This window comes from Varroa destructor, unplaced genomic scaffold (genome assembly GCF_002443255.2).
Source record: "Varroa destructor unplaced genomic scaffold, Vdes_3.0 BEIS01000007.1, whole genome shotgun sequence".
In the NCBI taxonomy this organism is placed as follows: domain Eukaryota; kingdom Metazoa; phylum Arthropoda; class Arachnida; order Mesostigmata; family Varroidae; genus Varroa; species Varroa destructor.
In genome coordinates, this window is record NW_019211460.1 from 19,332,556 (window position 1) to 19,347,165 (window position 14,610).

Here is a 14,610-nt window from a genome sequence, read left to right on the forward strand (position 1 = left end):
CTTATATTTAAAAAAACATTAGCTGGCTATATTTTCCACGATCCGAAGCACCATTATACGTTTATATTTTATGTTTTTATCAAAATCTGTACTAATAAGCCCACCATATTTGGGACTGATGTGTCCTTACTCCTCGCGGCACGAACCTCCTAATTGGGCCTTACCTCTTAAGCCCCATCCGAAAGATAAATGCTGAGCTATAAATATTGAATTTTTATGGCTTTCACAGTTGTGGTACGTTGTTTTTAACTTTCAGGCTTTGATTTTGCAGCTTCATTTGCACAGCCCGTTGAATCAACACTTTATTGGCCATACACAATACAATGTAACTGGTATTTCAGGGTCGCCGAGAGAGGCACAGATTCATAGAAAATGTACCTTTTTCCAGAACGACTTCATGTATACATGTATATAAATGATAATTAAAAAAAATATGTGAAAAATGTACTCAAAACATTACAAATGTCTCCAGTAGTGATCGGTAGAAAAAAGCTTTCATAGAGCTTTAGCGATGTTATCTTATGTAATAGGTGAATTACAAATTACATGTCAACCTAGTTTAAAATCATAATTGACGTTATCGAATTGTTTTGGTAGCATCGACTCAAAGGGCACATCGTAGAATGCTGTAGGCTAGCATGCCTTCAGTAGCAACGATGATTGTCTACATTATTTACCGAAATCCTGTACTTATTTATACAAAAATATATGTCTTTATGCACGAAATCGTTCAGCTTGGTTTGCCAATAAATGATCTAAAGGCTCATTTCATACGTGAGGGACATTTCCTTTAAACGATTTAAAACAATTTCTGCCCAAACTTCAGTTCATTTTGTTTTGTGAAACTACTTTTCTTAATACCTTTTGAAATTATTTTGAAGCATAATTAAATCAGTGTATCTATAAAGTGCTATACATCCTAAAGCAGGACAATAGAACGCGTATATTGTGTTTCCCATGAATATTTTAATTAAAATTATGAATGAATTAAGTAATAACATTTTTAAATGAAGACATCGTTGTCTCTATACCAAATTTACGGATTCGTGAGTGAAAATTGTCTGGATATTCCAATATATAAATTATGAAGTTGCTGTCGTTCGTTATCATTTTCGCTATCTGTGCGTATTTCTAATACGAATTACTTCGTATGTAAAATAATAATTTCTTTTGTGCAATAGTCCACCGTATCATGCTTTTTTAGATTTTTTAGGAATTTGTCTGCTGTACCTCTAAGCTTGCTAACACCTCAGCTTTAATAATTTAATAAACTATATGAGGTTTAATTCTTCGCGGCCTAAAGCTTAGCGAAAAATTGATTCTAAGTGTTTAAGGTATTTTATTTCTAAACGTATTAACTTGGGTATCTAGAGGCGTGTCGACTTTCACCTCTGGTATTGCTGTTGAACATTTGGAGTCAGACGGCTCGCTTCCAGCATGAAGCGCAGTGCGTCCGTATTCGATTTGAGCTTTTATCATCTTAGATATACCACATCTAAGAGACAAACACTACGAGAATACACATGCTCTGTTTTGCTACGTTTACACAAACAATCTGACTATTAAATTAAAAGAGATATCTTGTAGGACAAACTGGACATTAGAAAAAAATATAAGTGAAATTTGATGTTTTATGTTTAAATGTTTATTTGTTGAAGCCATTACACCCTTGGGTACAATGACAACCGTATTACGCAGTAAAGATTACTAACTTTACATAAATATTGACAAGCAGAATTGTTTTCTAGCAAGTTTTAATACACACAATGCGCTCAACTTGAGATAAGTACTCACTTCAGTAAGAAGAAAGTTTCTTATTCGATCGGACGCCACAATGATGCATGATCACAGCAGCTCACGCGTTCCCGAGGAGAACATTGCGATTACCGAATCCATTTACTGACATATGACATACGCACTAAATTCATCTGACCGCTTCTCGCTTAGGTACCCTGTTCTCACATAGGCAAAAAATAAACTATTTTTCCATTCTACGAAGTTTCTTGATTAGCCTATCAAAATTCTGGTCGTCAGTGCAATACGTTTTGGTTGCCCATACGAACGACTGTCGCAGAATGAAGATTAACCCGTCAATCGATTATCCCCATAGTGAGCCTCTTTCCAGTTGAATAAGCGATGCGTTTATTCAAATTCGACACAACTGCGTTTTCGTCTGCATCTGGGCTAGTTGCGCGCCGCACGTTCAGCTGAAAAGGATTGGCATTTTTTATGGTGAATTTTCGTGCAAGTTCTCTGAGCTGCTGTCAACACTACAAAAGTGGTAAGTGTATTTCTACGATTTGCAAATATTCCTTTGCATTTTTACCACCGTCCGTTTCGGTTACCTGTTCAAAGGTACTTGTAAAATTCAAACTAGAAGTAGCTTTTTAGCAGGAGTAGTGTTCCATCCATGCGGAGGCGATGGTAGAGCCTACACCGAAGATCTTGTTTACATACGAAAGCATGTAGGGGCCAAGCAGTAGTCAGTTAGTGTTTTGTGAGCTGATTTCGAACACAAGTTGCTTGCAGTCGTAGTGTTTGTCATACATACTGTACACGTATGCTAATTCATGTGTATTAGCTGCGCAAAGTTTTCGATGCCTTTTATTTGGCTTCGAACCGATCTTGCGATGAAAAAAATCTAGTAATCGAACTGTGCCCCAGATTTGACCCAGCCAATACGGTTCGTTTCCCACTTATGACGGTCTTAGCAGGAAGTGATCGGTGTCAAACAACACCTGTTGGCTAATTTAGTCTGAAAAAAAAAAGAAAAGAAACGAAAATAACACTTCATCGGCATGTCAAAACGTCATCGGAGAAAGCTTCCTTCAGTCGATGTCTCAGTTCTCGAGCAACCACTAAATCTCGGAGAAAGCGATGCCGTTGTCCTTGCCAAGGCCTTGCGTGATGGTACATCCGAAATTCAGCATGTTCTAGTCAACGAATGCAACGTCATACTGGAGTGCCGAGTGTGTCGGGCTTTGTTTCGCTCGCTGGCAAATCTGCTTTCGCACAAGAGACATTATTGCCGAGCTAGCCATTCGGATAGACCAGCGGTAGCTGTTGGTGGACGGAATCCTGAAATTACACAAATCGTACCTGTTTCTAGCTCTGTAGCAGCACCAACTCATGTTGTCAGACATCGCGATACCTTGGAACACGCGTCTTCAGATAGGTTAGCGAGTTCTCATCAAGAGAATTCTCGAGACCAGAGCCGAAAACACACACCAGCGGTTAAACGTCGCACAGATACGGCTGTATTGACGGTGACACGAAATTCTCGAGAAGAGCCTAAATCAGAGGAACGGGTGCTATCGACTAAGCCAGCAGAAGGTTCAACAAAGTTTGGAACAGCCACGCCCCTTGACTCAACTTCTGCCACAGTCAGTCAACTCGATGCCGAAGACTCTCCGAAACCTCTAGGTCAGGTACAACGTCTCTCAGTCAGTTCTGCTTCATCAAAACTGGGCAGCGATTTTGTTGTCGATGGAGCAGAAACCCTTTCATCGAAATCAATTGAAAACGACCATTGTACGGATATCTGTATGCGTACCTGGCAGTGTTTTACGTGTCATCTCGCTTTTGATAATAGCTACCGAATGCGACGGCATCTCGTCTACGATCATGGAACTGAAGTACGGTACCATTTGTGCCCGCGATGCGGATTTGAGCGCGAGTACTTTTTTGAGGTTATGCGACACCTCCATACAGAGCACGGCCTCGGAGCGAAGCAGCTGGCTGATCTAAGGGAGGACGTCCAAGACCGGGTGCGCTACAGACCGAGACAGAACTCATTGTTGGGGTTATCTAATGAACATTAAGTGACACGAAACTTTGAGAGAAAGCTTGATATTCTGAACTGGTCCAAGAAACACCAGAACTTTCGGTAATAAGTTAAAGCAAAATTTTTACATAACTTATTTTTAAAATGAGATGCCATTTGAAGAATATTGTTATATATTGACAAATCTGTCGCAGATCCCCAGTCGTTTATCCTATGAGAAGACTTTCATACTTAAACATTGGGCTAACGATATATCACAGAAATATCATTCCGTTGGAGCTAATCAGCATTCTTAGTTCCATTTATGCCCTACGTACTGCTGATGCAGGACAATTATGACATTTCTCAATGAACGTTGACTTCTTATGGGACTTCATACTACGGGTTTTGCATTTTTGCAGGATCGACAAATCTTTGTCATACGCACACGAGTAAAATGTGCTCATGAACAAATAGTTTATAATCTCATAGTTTTGTATAATATTAATTGTAGAATCAATTCGATCGGAAAAATCGTACTATTCCGTTGGGTTGTAATTACAATTTCGTACTTAGCAAGCGATGATCGAAATATTATATTGTACGTCGCCGTCTACATCGCTTGAACCGTTTAATTCTATATCGTTCGTTTGAAACTTTCACGCCAAAATTTCCTGTGATACCTATAATATTGTATATCGCTTATTCACACTATCAATCCATGTACTGTATTTCTGCGATGTGTAGTCTTAAAAAAGCTGCAATTGTGAATCATTAGCAGATGTACTCTGTGGTGGTCGAGATTTTACGCTTCAGGTACTACCATAGTTGAAAGAGCAGGCGTGAATGACGTGTTTTAAAATGAAATTAATAATAGGGGTCATATTAAAAATGTTACGATAAAAATCTAACGCTGTTTTTGACAAAACTAGGGGGTGTTAGCTCAAAGTAATTTGAGCCAGACTACATGTGTCTAGACCGCTGTCAATTTCTCGATGATTATTTCGATGATTTAAAATGTTCATGTTTACAAATGTAAAATTATTTCGAATGTCGACGTGAGGTCTTGGACGCCAAGTCTCTGGTTCAAAGTATTAGGGGTCGCTGCTTCAAGTTCCGCCAACGACAGATGCAGCTACACAGCCTATATGAATAGAAGGGTTTTTCATTTTTTTTTTTCAAATCATGGAGAGAAAGACTACAGTTTTGAAGGGGCAAGGTGTAAAAAATAGGTAAGCCTTTTGGCACCGCCAAGGCTTTGTGTAAATGCCCGTCTGAGCGGGTCTTTTGAATCGATATGTTTTCGTATTAGATAACCTGAACTGGTTGCCTGACACTCTCGGAAGTGTTATTTCACTGTGCTTTACTAATGCACGATTCGAGTTAGCCAAGTGCATTTGCTCATCATTGTAACGTGCTTAGTACGTCTTAATTGTGTGTCGAATTGTAGAAAAGCGAAATAAACATGATGCTACATTATGCCGTTTTTGGATGAAAACTGTTTCTTTTGAACTGTCAGGTTGGTCCTTTTATACGATACAATTAGGCTGTCTAGAAGAAAACTAGGAACCGTTCATTGCAATCGTTTATCGAGCTATGATCTGCGGCTAATTTTTTTCCATCTAAATCAATTACAGTAAATAGTACTGGCCTTCAAACGCAGTTTTGCGTTGCCAATATATTGAATTCGAGCTAGATAAGGAAAATTTCCTTTAGCTTTTTCAATTACTAGGCAAATATACTACAGACGTTAAACTGGTGTGTTCCTTGACACTTTCTATTTAATCTTTGGCAATTTGGGATGAACAGGCTACACCGTAATTTACTTTAGATACATTACTTTTACGGAAAAACGTAGAGGTAATAATTTGGAGCATTGCCTACTAATTGATCTACGGTTGTTGCATATTAAAATAGCTTTTATGACCGCAGAAAAACTAGAGAACATCTACAGACCGTCTAGTCGATATCTTTTTTTTACCAACTTTTAACCTTTACGAAAGAACTATATTATTTAAAGATAAATTGATTGTATGTATGAGTTAACAGTAAAATTACTCGAATTTATGCACGTTCCAAGTTGAAGGATGGCACTGTAATCGATTTTATATTCAGCAAATTAAAGGAGTCTTTATTGTAAACGGTATCTTACTTTTTATGAATGCATAGTTCCAGCTAGCTAAAGGACTTCTATACGTACTTAAATTTAAAAAATGCAGATATTTTAGTTTTTTACAGGGTTTTTTTTTCAAGAAATTTGATGCCAGCGAAAAATGCAGGTTATTACCGAGTTTGATATGCATGTTACATACGTAAATCAACAACTTAGTGATTGGCTATAAAGTACAGGTGCCCGTGACGTACTCGGTTTGAAGAAATGAGAAACTTGACGAAAAATGGTTTACTCATTTGTTAAATGTCCCATTCAAGGCATATAAACTATATTAACATATATACTGATGTCATCATATTTCTCAAATCTGACTTGTAGATGAGCAATCGAAAAAAACGCTCCGCATCGAGCGATGAAGATCCAGTTGATATGGGTGAAGCCGGCGGGAGCGCAAGGGGCTTGAAGCAAGGCCGCAGAGCTTATCAAACTGCATCGGAAGAAGTTGGCCCCAGTCATGTGGAGGCACTTCAGTCAACCACCAGTGAGAACGACAGCAATGCCGATATTTTTCGCAGGATCGACCTACCACCGACAATAGACTTAGAACACTTCGTCTCCGCCAGAAAGGTTCAATGCGAATTACAATATTGCTAATAGGCTTCTACATTGTGACTCACGCCCGTCGATTCTATAATAGATCGGGTACATTAAGTAGCTTTTATTCTTTCAACTAAAAAATATAAAAAATATTATATGGGCAAATAGTATGTTTATTAAATAGGTCAATATCTTCATGTCTGCGTACCTTTTCTATCTAGGATCCTATTATAAATGTGTATTTATGTGTTTTGTTCAAATACACTGTACATCATGTTTGGTCGCAGGATGAGTTGGCCAATCTGACGAACACGGTCAGAACTCGAATGCGCAAGCTGGTTAGTCAGCAGCTACCGAGACATCTTAGGCGCCGAACTGTGAGCCACAATAAGAAACGTCTACCAAAACGAATGCAGGTACTTTAGCACTGCTACGAAAAAGACAGTCCTAATTTATTGCAAGCCACAAAATGTGAAAGATGACGTAATCGTCAAGTCTGAATAGGGAGTTAGCTTATCATAGCATTATAAATACAAATATTGACAATAATAAAAAGGCTTTAGGTTACTACGTAAGTGCCTCGCGTTACTTTTCGTGAACAGCCAGTTATACGCATGGGTTACTTTAATGGATTCAACGTTATACACAAAGCACAACATAAAAATTATCTATATCATTCTATGGCACTAAGTACGAATTACTTCCCTCTATGTGAGATAATAAATTTAACTTCTTGAGGAGTTAGTTTGCTCTGGTGTGATGTTGGTTACATATTTCACTTAATAGGAAAATGTATAGAGATACTATTAGACAATTTGTTTAAAACAGGCATGAATTGCGATTAATTTAGTCTAAAGAAAATCCACCGACATAACATCATCAAATAAGTTAAGTCTTTTTTGTGTGCTTTGACCAGCTAAACGTTTCGGTTATAACTCGTAATGACATCATGCCCATATATATCACAGTTTAGTATGATATCGAAAATGTTTGACCAAAGGAAATATATGTCATCTCCACGTTCTAATCTAGTTTGAAATAAACATCAGCTTTGTTCAAAGAAGTGTTTAAAGCCTGGCTAAAAACTATTTGCCAGCCGTTTTACTGCATATTTTTAAATAAGCCAAATAACAATAGCGTTTGAAAACGTGACATCATATTACGTTGAATATCTATTAATTTTTTTCCTCTACAAGGACCGCTACAATGCCGAAGCCGCCAAAGAGACAAAGCGCCCATCACGGCTACATCGGCGAAGACCGCGGAATTTACAGGACGAGTATACGCGTCGAGCCAGAAGTCACCGATGGCTTGAAACACATATATGGCATGCCAAGAGGTTTCGAATGGTAGAAAAATTTGGCTATAAGATTCCCGAAAGCAGTTTCGATAAGAGCCTGAGAGCGTGTTACAGGTAAATTTACAAGAAGTCTTGTTACTCGTTTGTCTCAAAGTTTTAATTCAACTTCTAATAGTCTAGTTTTACTATACGTGATGTGCCTTAAAGTATACACCAAATCCCTACAAAGTGCTTTTTATTGCCGCAGAAAAAATATTTGGTTTAGATCGACCTTTATAAAAAGAGGATATATTAATTACACATAATCATGATGGCAATTTTAGACCAAATGATGAATATTTTTTGTAAAATGTGTGGTGTTTGCTCAAAATTGTAGCTGCTGACCGGCTAACTAAACTCCTGCTTTCTTTTGTATGGAAAAAACTATAAAAACAACAGACTAAAGTAATCAGATGGTTTCTTTTTTCCTTTACGATCTTCTAGAGGCGCTGCAAAGTATTGCTTACTCAACGATATTTCTTATGAATGCTGCATTGAACTTCGTGGCGAGCAAGCAGCAATATGCGGAGCTTTCGAACGCATCAGCTCGCAGAAAACTGGCCTTTCAATCGCAGCCAAAAAGTTCATTGATGGTCGATTCCAAGGGTCCATATGGCTCTATCAAATTGGTGCGTAGTGCACGCTGAACAATAAGTTTGAAAATGGAAACAGGTTCCATTCGATATTGACGTCTACAGTATGACAGTTTATGGGAAACAGTTATGAAGATAGCTTTATTAATTATAGATAAAATTTTGAGGAACAGACCTCTCCGATCAACACATTTTTAGGTCTTAATTCACCTCTGAGAAACAGTTTCTTTTTCGAATGCCTGTTAGTCAGTGTTATAATAAAAGACATCTTTGTTTTCTTTCGCCGTTACATTAGATTCATATCCGCACAAGTGTTTGGGGGAGGCTACGTTCATATGGCGTCCATTAGACGCAGGGAATTCGGAGCGCATTCTATGGTTATGGTGTCATCCTGAGTTTCGTGAAACCCTGATCGACATCTTCAAGCAACTGCTCGATCTTGTCGCTGACTTCAGTGGAGAAGGCGCCACGGAACCTTCCGTATTCAAAGGTAAAATTATACGTTTTGTACGCGGAGAAACTTTGTGTATTGTTTCGTTGTCTCAACACATTCTATATATGATTTATGAAGACTGTCTAATTAACAGATTTTTTCGTCACATCCAACATTGTAATCTTTGGTGTGAGCAAATCCTAAGCTATGGTAATAATCCGTCGAAATACTTTGTCTCTAACGCCATCGTGATGTTTCCCAGGACCAACTGTAACTTTAATTAATCTCCAGGACAAGCTGAACCGGTTTCGGCTTACTGGTCCCTTGTCAGCGCGCGTTCTCTGTGAGGCCCTCACTCAGGACGAGAGTGGCCTTAAGCTAGCGCCACCACTGTCTCTGCAGCCAGATGAGTTTAACACTTTCTGGAGCGGTGTCGCAAAAAATGCTTTATCGGCTTTTAGTCATATACGAGTAAGTTTTCTGAATTGTATTGCGTAAACTGCGTGACTATTTAAGTTATCGAATTCTCGGCGTAAGTATCCTATCGTGGAATAATATTGACATTGAGGTTACAGTAAAAAGTGCAAAGCAGTTTTTCTGGTTGAGAGAATGGTATATACACCGACAGAATTTTGACTTTGTTGCTGCTGTTTATGGCTTAAATAAATAAATCTGTGTGTAAATTTTAGTAAGCAAGAGTAGTCTCCAGACTGTTTAGGGAATCGAAGCGCAGCTTATTAGGATTACATTTGCGAAACTATTAATTTTAAACACATGTAAATCTAAAGTTTGAATATCAAGTTAGACATGCGTGCTTTGTGCGAAAAGGAATCTGCAGTTTGATGTAATGTTGAGAAAGCTACGTGAAATCTCAAGAATTCCTTTATTTTTTAGCTACAATATATTAACTTTGTCCTCTATATGATTGTAACAATCGGCTGTCATACATTTTGATTGCCAGGACGGACAGATAGCCGGAAACGTTGTGTTAGATCCAAGATTACATATGCCTCGCAAACGATTGGTCTCGACAGTGGTCGGCTTGCAGGCCGACGATGAAGGTTCTTTTGATTCTAAAGGAAGCCAAAATGCTATAAGCGAAGTTCCTTTTCGGAGCGATATTTGGGATCAGTCAGCTAGGAGCTTTGTTAAGAGATCAATGATGACGCAGGACGAGATTAACAAGCTGCAACATGATAGCATCGTGCCAGGTTAGCCTCCATTTGTAAACCTGTATATATATATTCTTGTATATGCTAGAAGTGTCATTCCTGACAGTTATGTTCCTTCCATATAACCACCTTCCTCCACGATTCGATTTTTAATTCAAGACCTGAACCACCCCTTAGTCTTATTTAGAATATTCCTTTTTCATTCCGTAAATGACTTGTTTTATAGCCACCGTGCGTCAAGCGTTATTGGTGTGTGTAACAACTTTTAAAATATTGGTTAAGTGCACTGCATACAAAAAATTCGAACGTAATTCAATTTTGTACTGATAAAAGATTGAAAATCTTAAAAATGCAAAGACGCAAAATGAAAGAGAACTGCAGAAAGTTAAAGTAAGGCTAACTGTTAGAGCCTATCTGGATGACCCAGTGAGAAGTCCAGGGCTATCAAAAATGTTTTAAGCCATCTTTATGAATTTTCAAACACTTTACATTTAAATTCCATTGAATTTCCGGTTTGCTTCATAAACAACTTCCTCGGATTATTCAGAAGTGGTATGGAAACTAGCAATAACAGAGAGCATCAATTTTAAGCAAAAAGGAAGTATACTATCTCGTTGACGTGTAGTTTAGCGCGAAGAGTTTGGATAGTAGTTGACCTTCATTGGGAGTACGTGGGTCAGAATTTGGTTAGCACTATTATTGAAAACAACTGATGCTATGGACAAGAAAATTACACTAGTGTATTAGTCGAGTAGTATATTAAATTCTTCTATTACGTGGCTTAAATGGGCTCACTATACTTCACTTATTTCCAGAAAATATCAGTTGAAAACACTTATGTCGTTAGCTCATTTAGCCCCAGAAAATGATGCTATATGGGCTAAAAATTGGGCTATATGTTCCACTAATAACTGTATGCGAAGAAGTGAGCCATCAACAAAGTTAGAGGGAAAATTATTTCTTACCTTAGAAAGGACTGTGTTTATCTCTAGAAAAGGCGATGCGTAACAATCAATTTCTGTCAAATAAGACAGATCAAAGGTTGTGATTCTAATAGAAATAATTATCTATAATAAATTTTTTATGTTAAAAGCTAATAAAGTCATAGTGTAACATATGATAACAACGACACGCGAAAATACGATACCTCAATTAAACTTTATATATATACATATACAAGCATTTATACTAAACTGAGTTGTTTCCTGAAATTACTTAATTCTTTTCATTTCTTTGTTTAATTAGCATCGATGGCATTCAGTTTCATATGTGCTCGGAATGTAGTTGCCGGTATAATCCGACTGCATTCTGACCCATATAGTTTCCAGGGTGGTGATGTCATAAAGCTCAATGTGATGAATTTTATGTTTCGGTTTGGCATTGAAAATGTAGCTTCGGGGCAGGCGGAGCTATTAAAGAAAGACGGGCTGGTTCTCTTGCTCCCTCATAAGTCAAAAAAGGTTCGGTAAAATGGGAAATAGATACTGTTTCATGAAATTCAACCTTTTAAAAAATGGATACTGAAAAAAATCAGTGCTGCAAATGGCACTAGCTTTCTGACCGTGTGTATGCCAAATTTTTTTTTTAAATCTAAGGCTTTACAGTATTTAAATTTGAAGTTCAGGTTCCTTATATATATATATATATATATATATATTAAGAAGCATTAAATGCCTTAGCTAGGGTCAATTGTTTATTCTTAGTTACTTCGTTACATTATAAATAGGTAGTTTATCGTTTATTGGTAGCAATAATAATTTGATTATTTCAGGAACCCCACTGGCTCTCGGTGCTAAAGAAAGTCGAATTCCGATTCTTGTTATTTTTCGCGGCGGAAGCCAAGATCATCTGGGTTATTCTAGAGGCTGCGACATCATCCTACCTTCGGGTTGGGGAAGACAATTTTTTATTGCATTGAATTATCGCTCAGCACGCGCAGCAGGCTTTCGTGATCTCTCCGCGATAACTCGATATTCTGGCAAATTTGTCTTTCCTGACGATATTCCTGATAGCATACTCGCGGCACCCCATCACAGTAAAGAAACGGATGATCTGCTCACAAAACACATAAAGTATCCCCCGAATAAACGGCCACCGTTTGCGAAATTAGGTTTATGGTTGCCGTATTCGCTTCCGTTTGGACACCTCATCGAGAAGATTGCGCCGCCGCAATGTGAGTCGCCAAGGAGCAGATTCTTTGTTCTTCGGGATCGGGTCTTACTGAAGCAGCTAGCAGAAGTATACAAGAAGCCACAGCAATTCGTTGAGCTCGTAAAAACCATGCCAGCAAATGACGTTGAGCTGGCATTAATTCCCGTCAAGGTAACCTCCCCAAAAGGTGTACCAGCACGATTTGCGAGACTCTATGGGCTTCCAGACTTTCCTGGGCCAATGCAGGAGCCTGTACACACGAATGCTTGGCGAGAACGTACGGTCACCAAAAATGACTTAACACAAGGGTTCTTAAACGCAGCTATCGATAACCTGTACCAAATCGTGGGATTTCTCGTTAGTGGAGACCGCAACTATACGGAAAAATATTCGACTGGTCTGGGATACGTTTCACTGCAAGCTCTTGTCAATGTGCTTGAAGCCCACGATAACGTGATCGCATTCAGAAATCAGCACTGCTTCAACTATCACTTAGTGCAGATGGTCATCTTGTGCTGATCTCCCAAAAACGTGAGCACTGTATCAGTTTTCGTACTCGTGTAGGTTTTTATCAGTGGTTATATACTGCGACTGATGTACATAGGTTATACAAGTATCGTTTACTGGGAGCTTACTGTCTACTTTGTATTATTGTAAAAGTAATCTAGATATTTTGCTGTAAATTTACATATGGACAACAGAATGGTGATAATGGCAATGATGACTTCTGAACTTTACCAATAGAAACTAGCCGCATTGAACAGCATTAGAACGATTTGTCTTACAATATACAGGTGAAATTAAGTCGTCGATAGACGGATTTATATGGGTGTCAATAAAAATCATGTGTTTGAGGGGTTTATCTGACCCGCTTATTTTCGAACAAAAAAGCTTAAAGGTTGTTAAATTTAAATAATCTACAGGATATACCAGCTCTATTCTAAATGATCAACGTCAATTTTTATAATCATACATCTTACTAAAAAATCCAATATTTCTGTGGAGATACATTTGAAAAATTGCTCTATCTAATGCTATTATCGTTTACGTGGCCAGCTTCTGTAGATAGTAAGAGAACCTTTTTTTAATAGCTACGATGAGTGGCACTATATTGGTATGCTGATGTCTGTTGGGTTGTTCAACATCCCACGATCTTTATATGGGGCTTATGCCTGCCTAAAGCCCTAGGCTGGAACTGGGCTCAACCGAACCGAAAGTTTGACTAAACCGTATTTGTGAGCTAATGTTCCATTTTCTTGAACCACGTGTTATCCTTTGTTCAATATGGTGTTGGCCGTCGTTTCATCACAGGTTACTAATCACCTCAATAAACTGGTTTTTAACGGTTTAACCTTTCCAAAGAAGGTGCAGCAGCATGACGTCGACTTTGCTAATTCATGTAATTTTAGGAAATGACGCAAGTGAAAGGAGGAATTAATGTAAAGAGTTATAAAAAGACCCTACAGTACCTGTGTTCGGGCCGTACCTAGATCTCGACATTGCTGTAGGGTCATTGGGATTTCTCGGGTTCTAAAAAAACAGGTTTTCTCCAACATCTCCTAATGAAGAAATAGCAAATTATTTTTAGGAAGAATTTCAGTCTGAAAACTTTCTGTATTTAGTTGACAGGTCGAATTACTAAAAATATAATTTATTAATACGTCTGCATTAATTATGTATTATTTGCTATAGGCGCTTGCACGTTGAACTGACTTAAGTTTGCATACGCAAAATAATTCATAGATTTAGACGACATCGACAGCCAAATAAATATAGCTTTTCTTTTGCTGTGACTAAAATACGACTGTTTTCATTTGCTCAAGTATACATCTGTCCTCCTTTGATGTCTCGTGTGTACAAATAGATTATAATGTGATGTAGTAATTACCTCTGCGAGCAGCACTGCTTGAAAGAATATTGTGTAAGTAAAAATTCTTAGGGTATTGCATTATAACTGTCACCAACGCGCATTTCAGCAAAATTTCATTTTAGAAAATATTTTATTAGAAATTTTTGATCTCTCGGTATCTAATTCTTTCTTCCTTCTTAATTCTTTAGAGAATTAGATATCAAGAGTAAAATTTAGCTAACATGCATATAAATGAGCCCACATAATTGATGTTTTTACTTAATCGTGTATCGTTAACACATTATTGTCGAACAAATTGAATGATTACGTCTACAGCAGGTAATTTATTCAGTAATATGACGGAACGCCGTCTGGGTTCATCCACGTGTCCATAGTAAATCGAAGCAAAGAAACCGATACTTGCCGTAGGCTTATATGCTTAGAGAGGTCGAATCGTAAATCTAAATACTATTTAGGAGTTTGCAACACCACCTACGTTTGGTGCGACCTTTTCTACATTATTAGTAAATTACCAATATTTGGGTTAAGCAGAATTGTTCAATTTTATTATAAAGGAAGCATCACGAAAAACACAATGTG

The 14,610-nt window shown here is 37.9% G+C and overlaps 3 protein-coding genes across 5 annotated transcripts in view; 2 read left to right on the forward strand and 1 right to left on the reverse strand.

Moving 5' to 3' along the window:
• Nucleotides 1-1,936, reverse strand: part of LOC111253618 (uncharacterized) — a 5,246-nt gene extending 3,310 nt beyond the window's left edge. For both annotated transcript variants that reach the window (XM_022813304.2, XM_022813305.2), the window contains exon 1: nucleotides 1,795-1,936. The gene's annotated coding sequence lies outside the window, so the exon portion shown is untranslated. The remainder of the gene's footprint in view (nucleotides 1-1,794) is intronic.
• A 204-nt stretch (nucleotides 1,937-2,140) lies between these two features.
• On the forward strand, nucleotides 2,141-13,960 carry Pop1 (POP1 ribonuclease P/MRP subunit). Of its 2 annotated transcripts, none has more exons than XM_022813291.2 (9): nucleotides 2,141-2,281; nucleotides 6,255-6,503; nucleotides 6,761-6,889; nucleotides 7,670-7,887; nucleotides 8,257-8,441; nucleotides 8,701-8,895; nucleotides 9,101-9,309; nucleotides 9,800-10,049; nucleotides 11,782-13,960. In XM_022813291.2, exons 2-9 carry the CDS (start codon nucleotides 6,255-6,257, stop codon nucleotides 12,678-12,680), a joined length of 2,334 nt encoding a protein of 777 aa, XP_022669026.1. In that variant the 5' UTR covers nucleotides 2,141-2,281; the 3' UTR covers nucleotides 12,681-13,960. The 2 variants fall into 2 exon arrangements, with proteins under 2 accessions (XP_022669026.1, XP_022669027.1); XM_022813292.2 differs by lacking the exon at nucleotides 2,141-2,281 and adding an exon at nucleotides 3,746-3,886.
• Nucleotides 2,325-5,250, forward strand: LOC111253617 (uncharacterized). Its single transcript, XM_022813303.2, has one exon. The coding sequence runs from the start codon at nucleotides 2,799-2,801 to the stop codon at nucleotides 3,819-3,821; it is 1,023 nt and encodes a 340-aa protein (XP_022669038.1). The 5' UTR covers nucleotides 2,325-2,798; the 3' UTR covers nucleotides 3,822-5,250.
• Nucleotides 13,961-14,610: the final 650 nt, after the last annotated feature.

Coding starts and splice junctions, on each gene's coding strand:
- LOC111253617 (XM_022813303.2), top strand. CDS start 2,799: ATGTCAAAACGTCATCGGAGAAAGCTTCCTTCAGTCGATGTCTCAGTT.
- Pop1 (XM_022813291.2), top strand. CDS start 6,255: ATGAGCAATCGAAAAAAACGCTCCGCATCGAGCGATGAAGATCCAGTT. Junction 6,890..7,669: donor GTCTACCAAAACGAATGCAG/GTACTTTAGCAC, acceptor TTCCTCTACAAG/GACCGCTACAATGCCGAAGC. Junction 8,896..9,100: donor GGAACCTTCCGTATTCAAAG/GTAAAATTATAC, acceptor GATGTTTCCCAG/GACCAACTGTAACTTTAATT.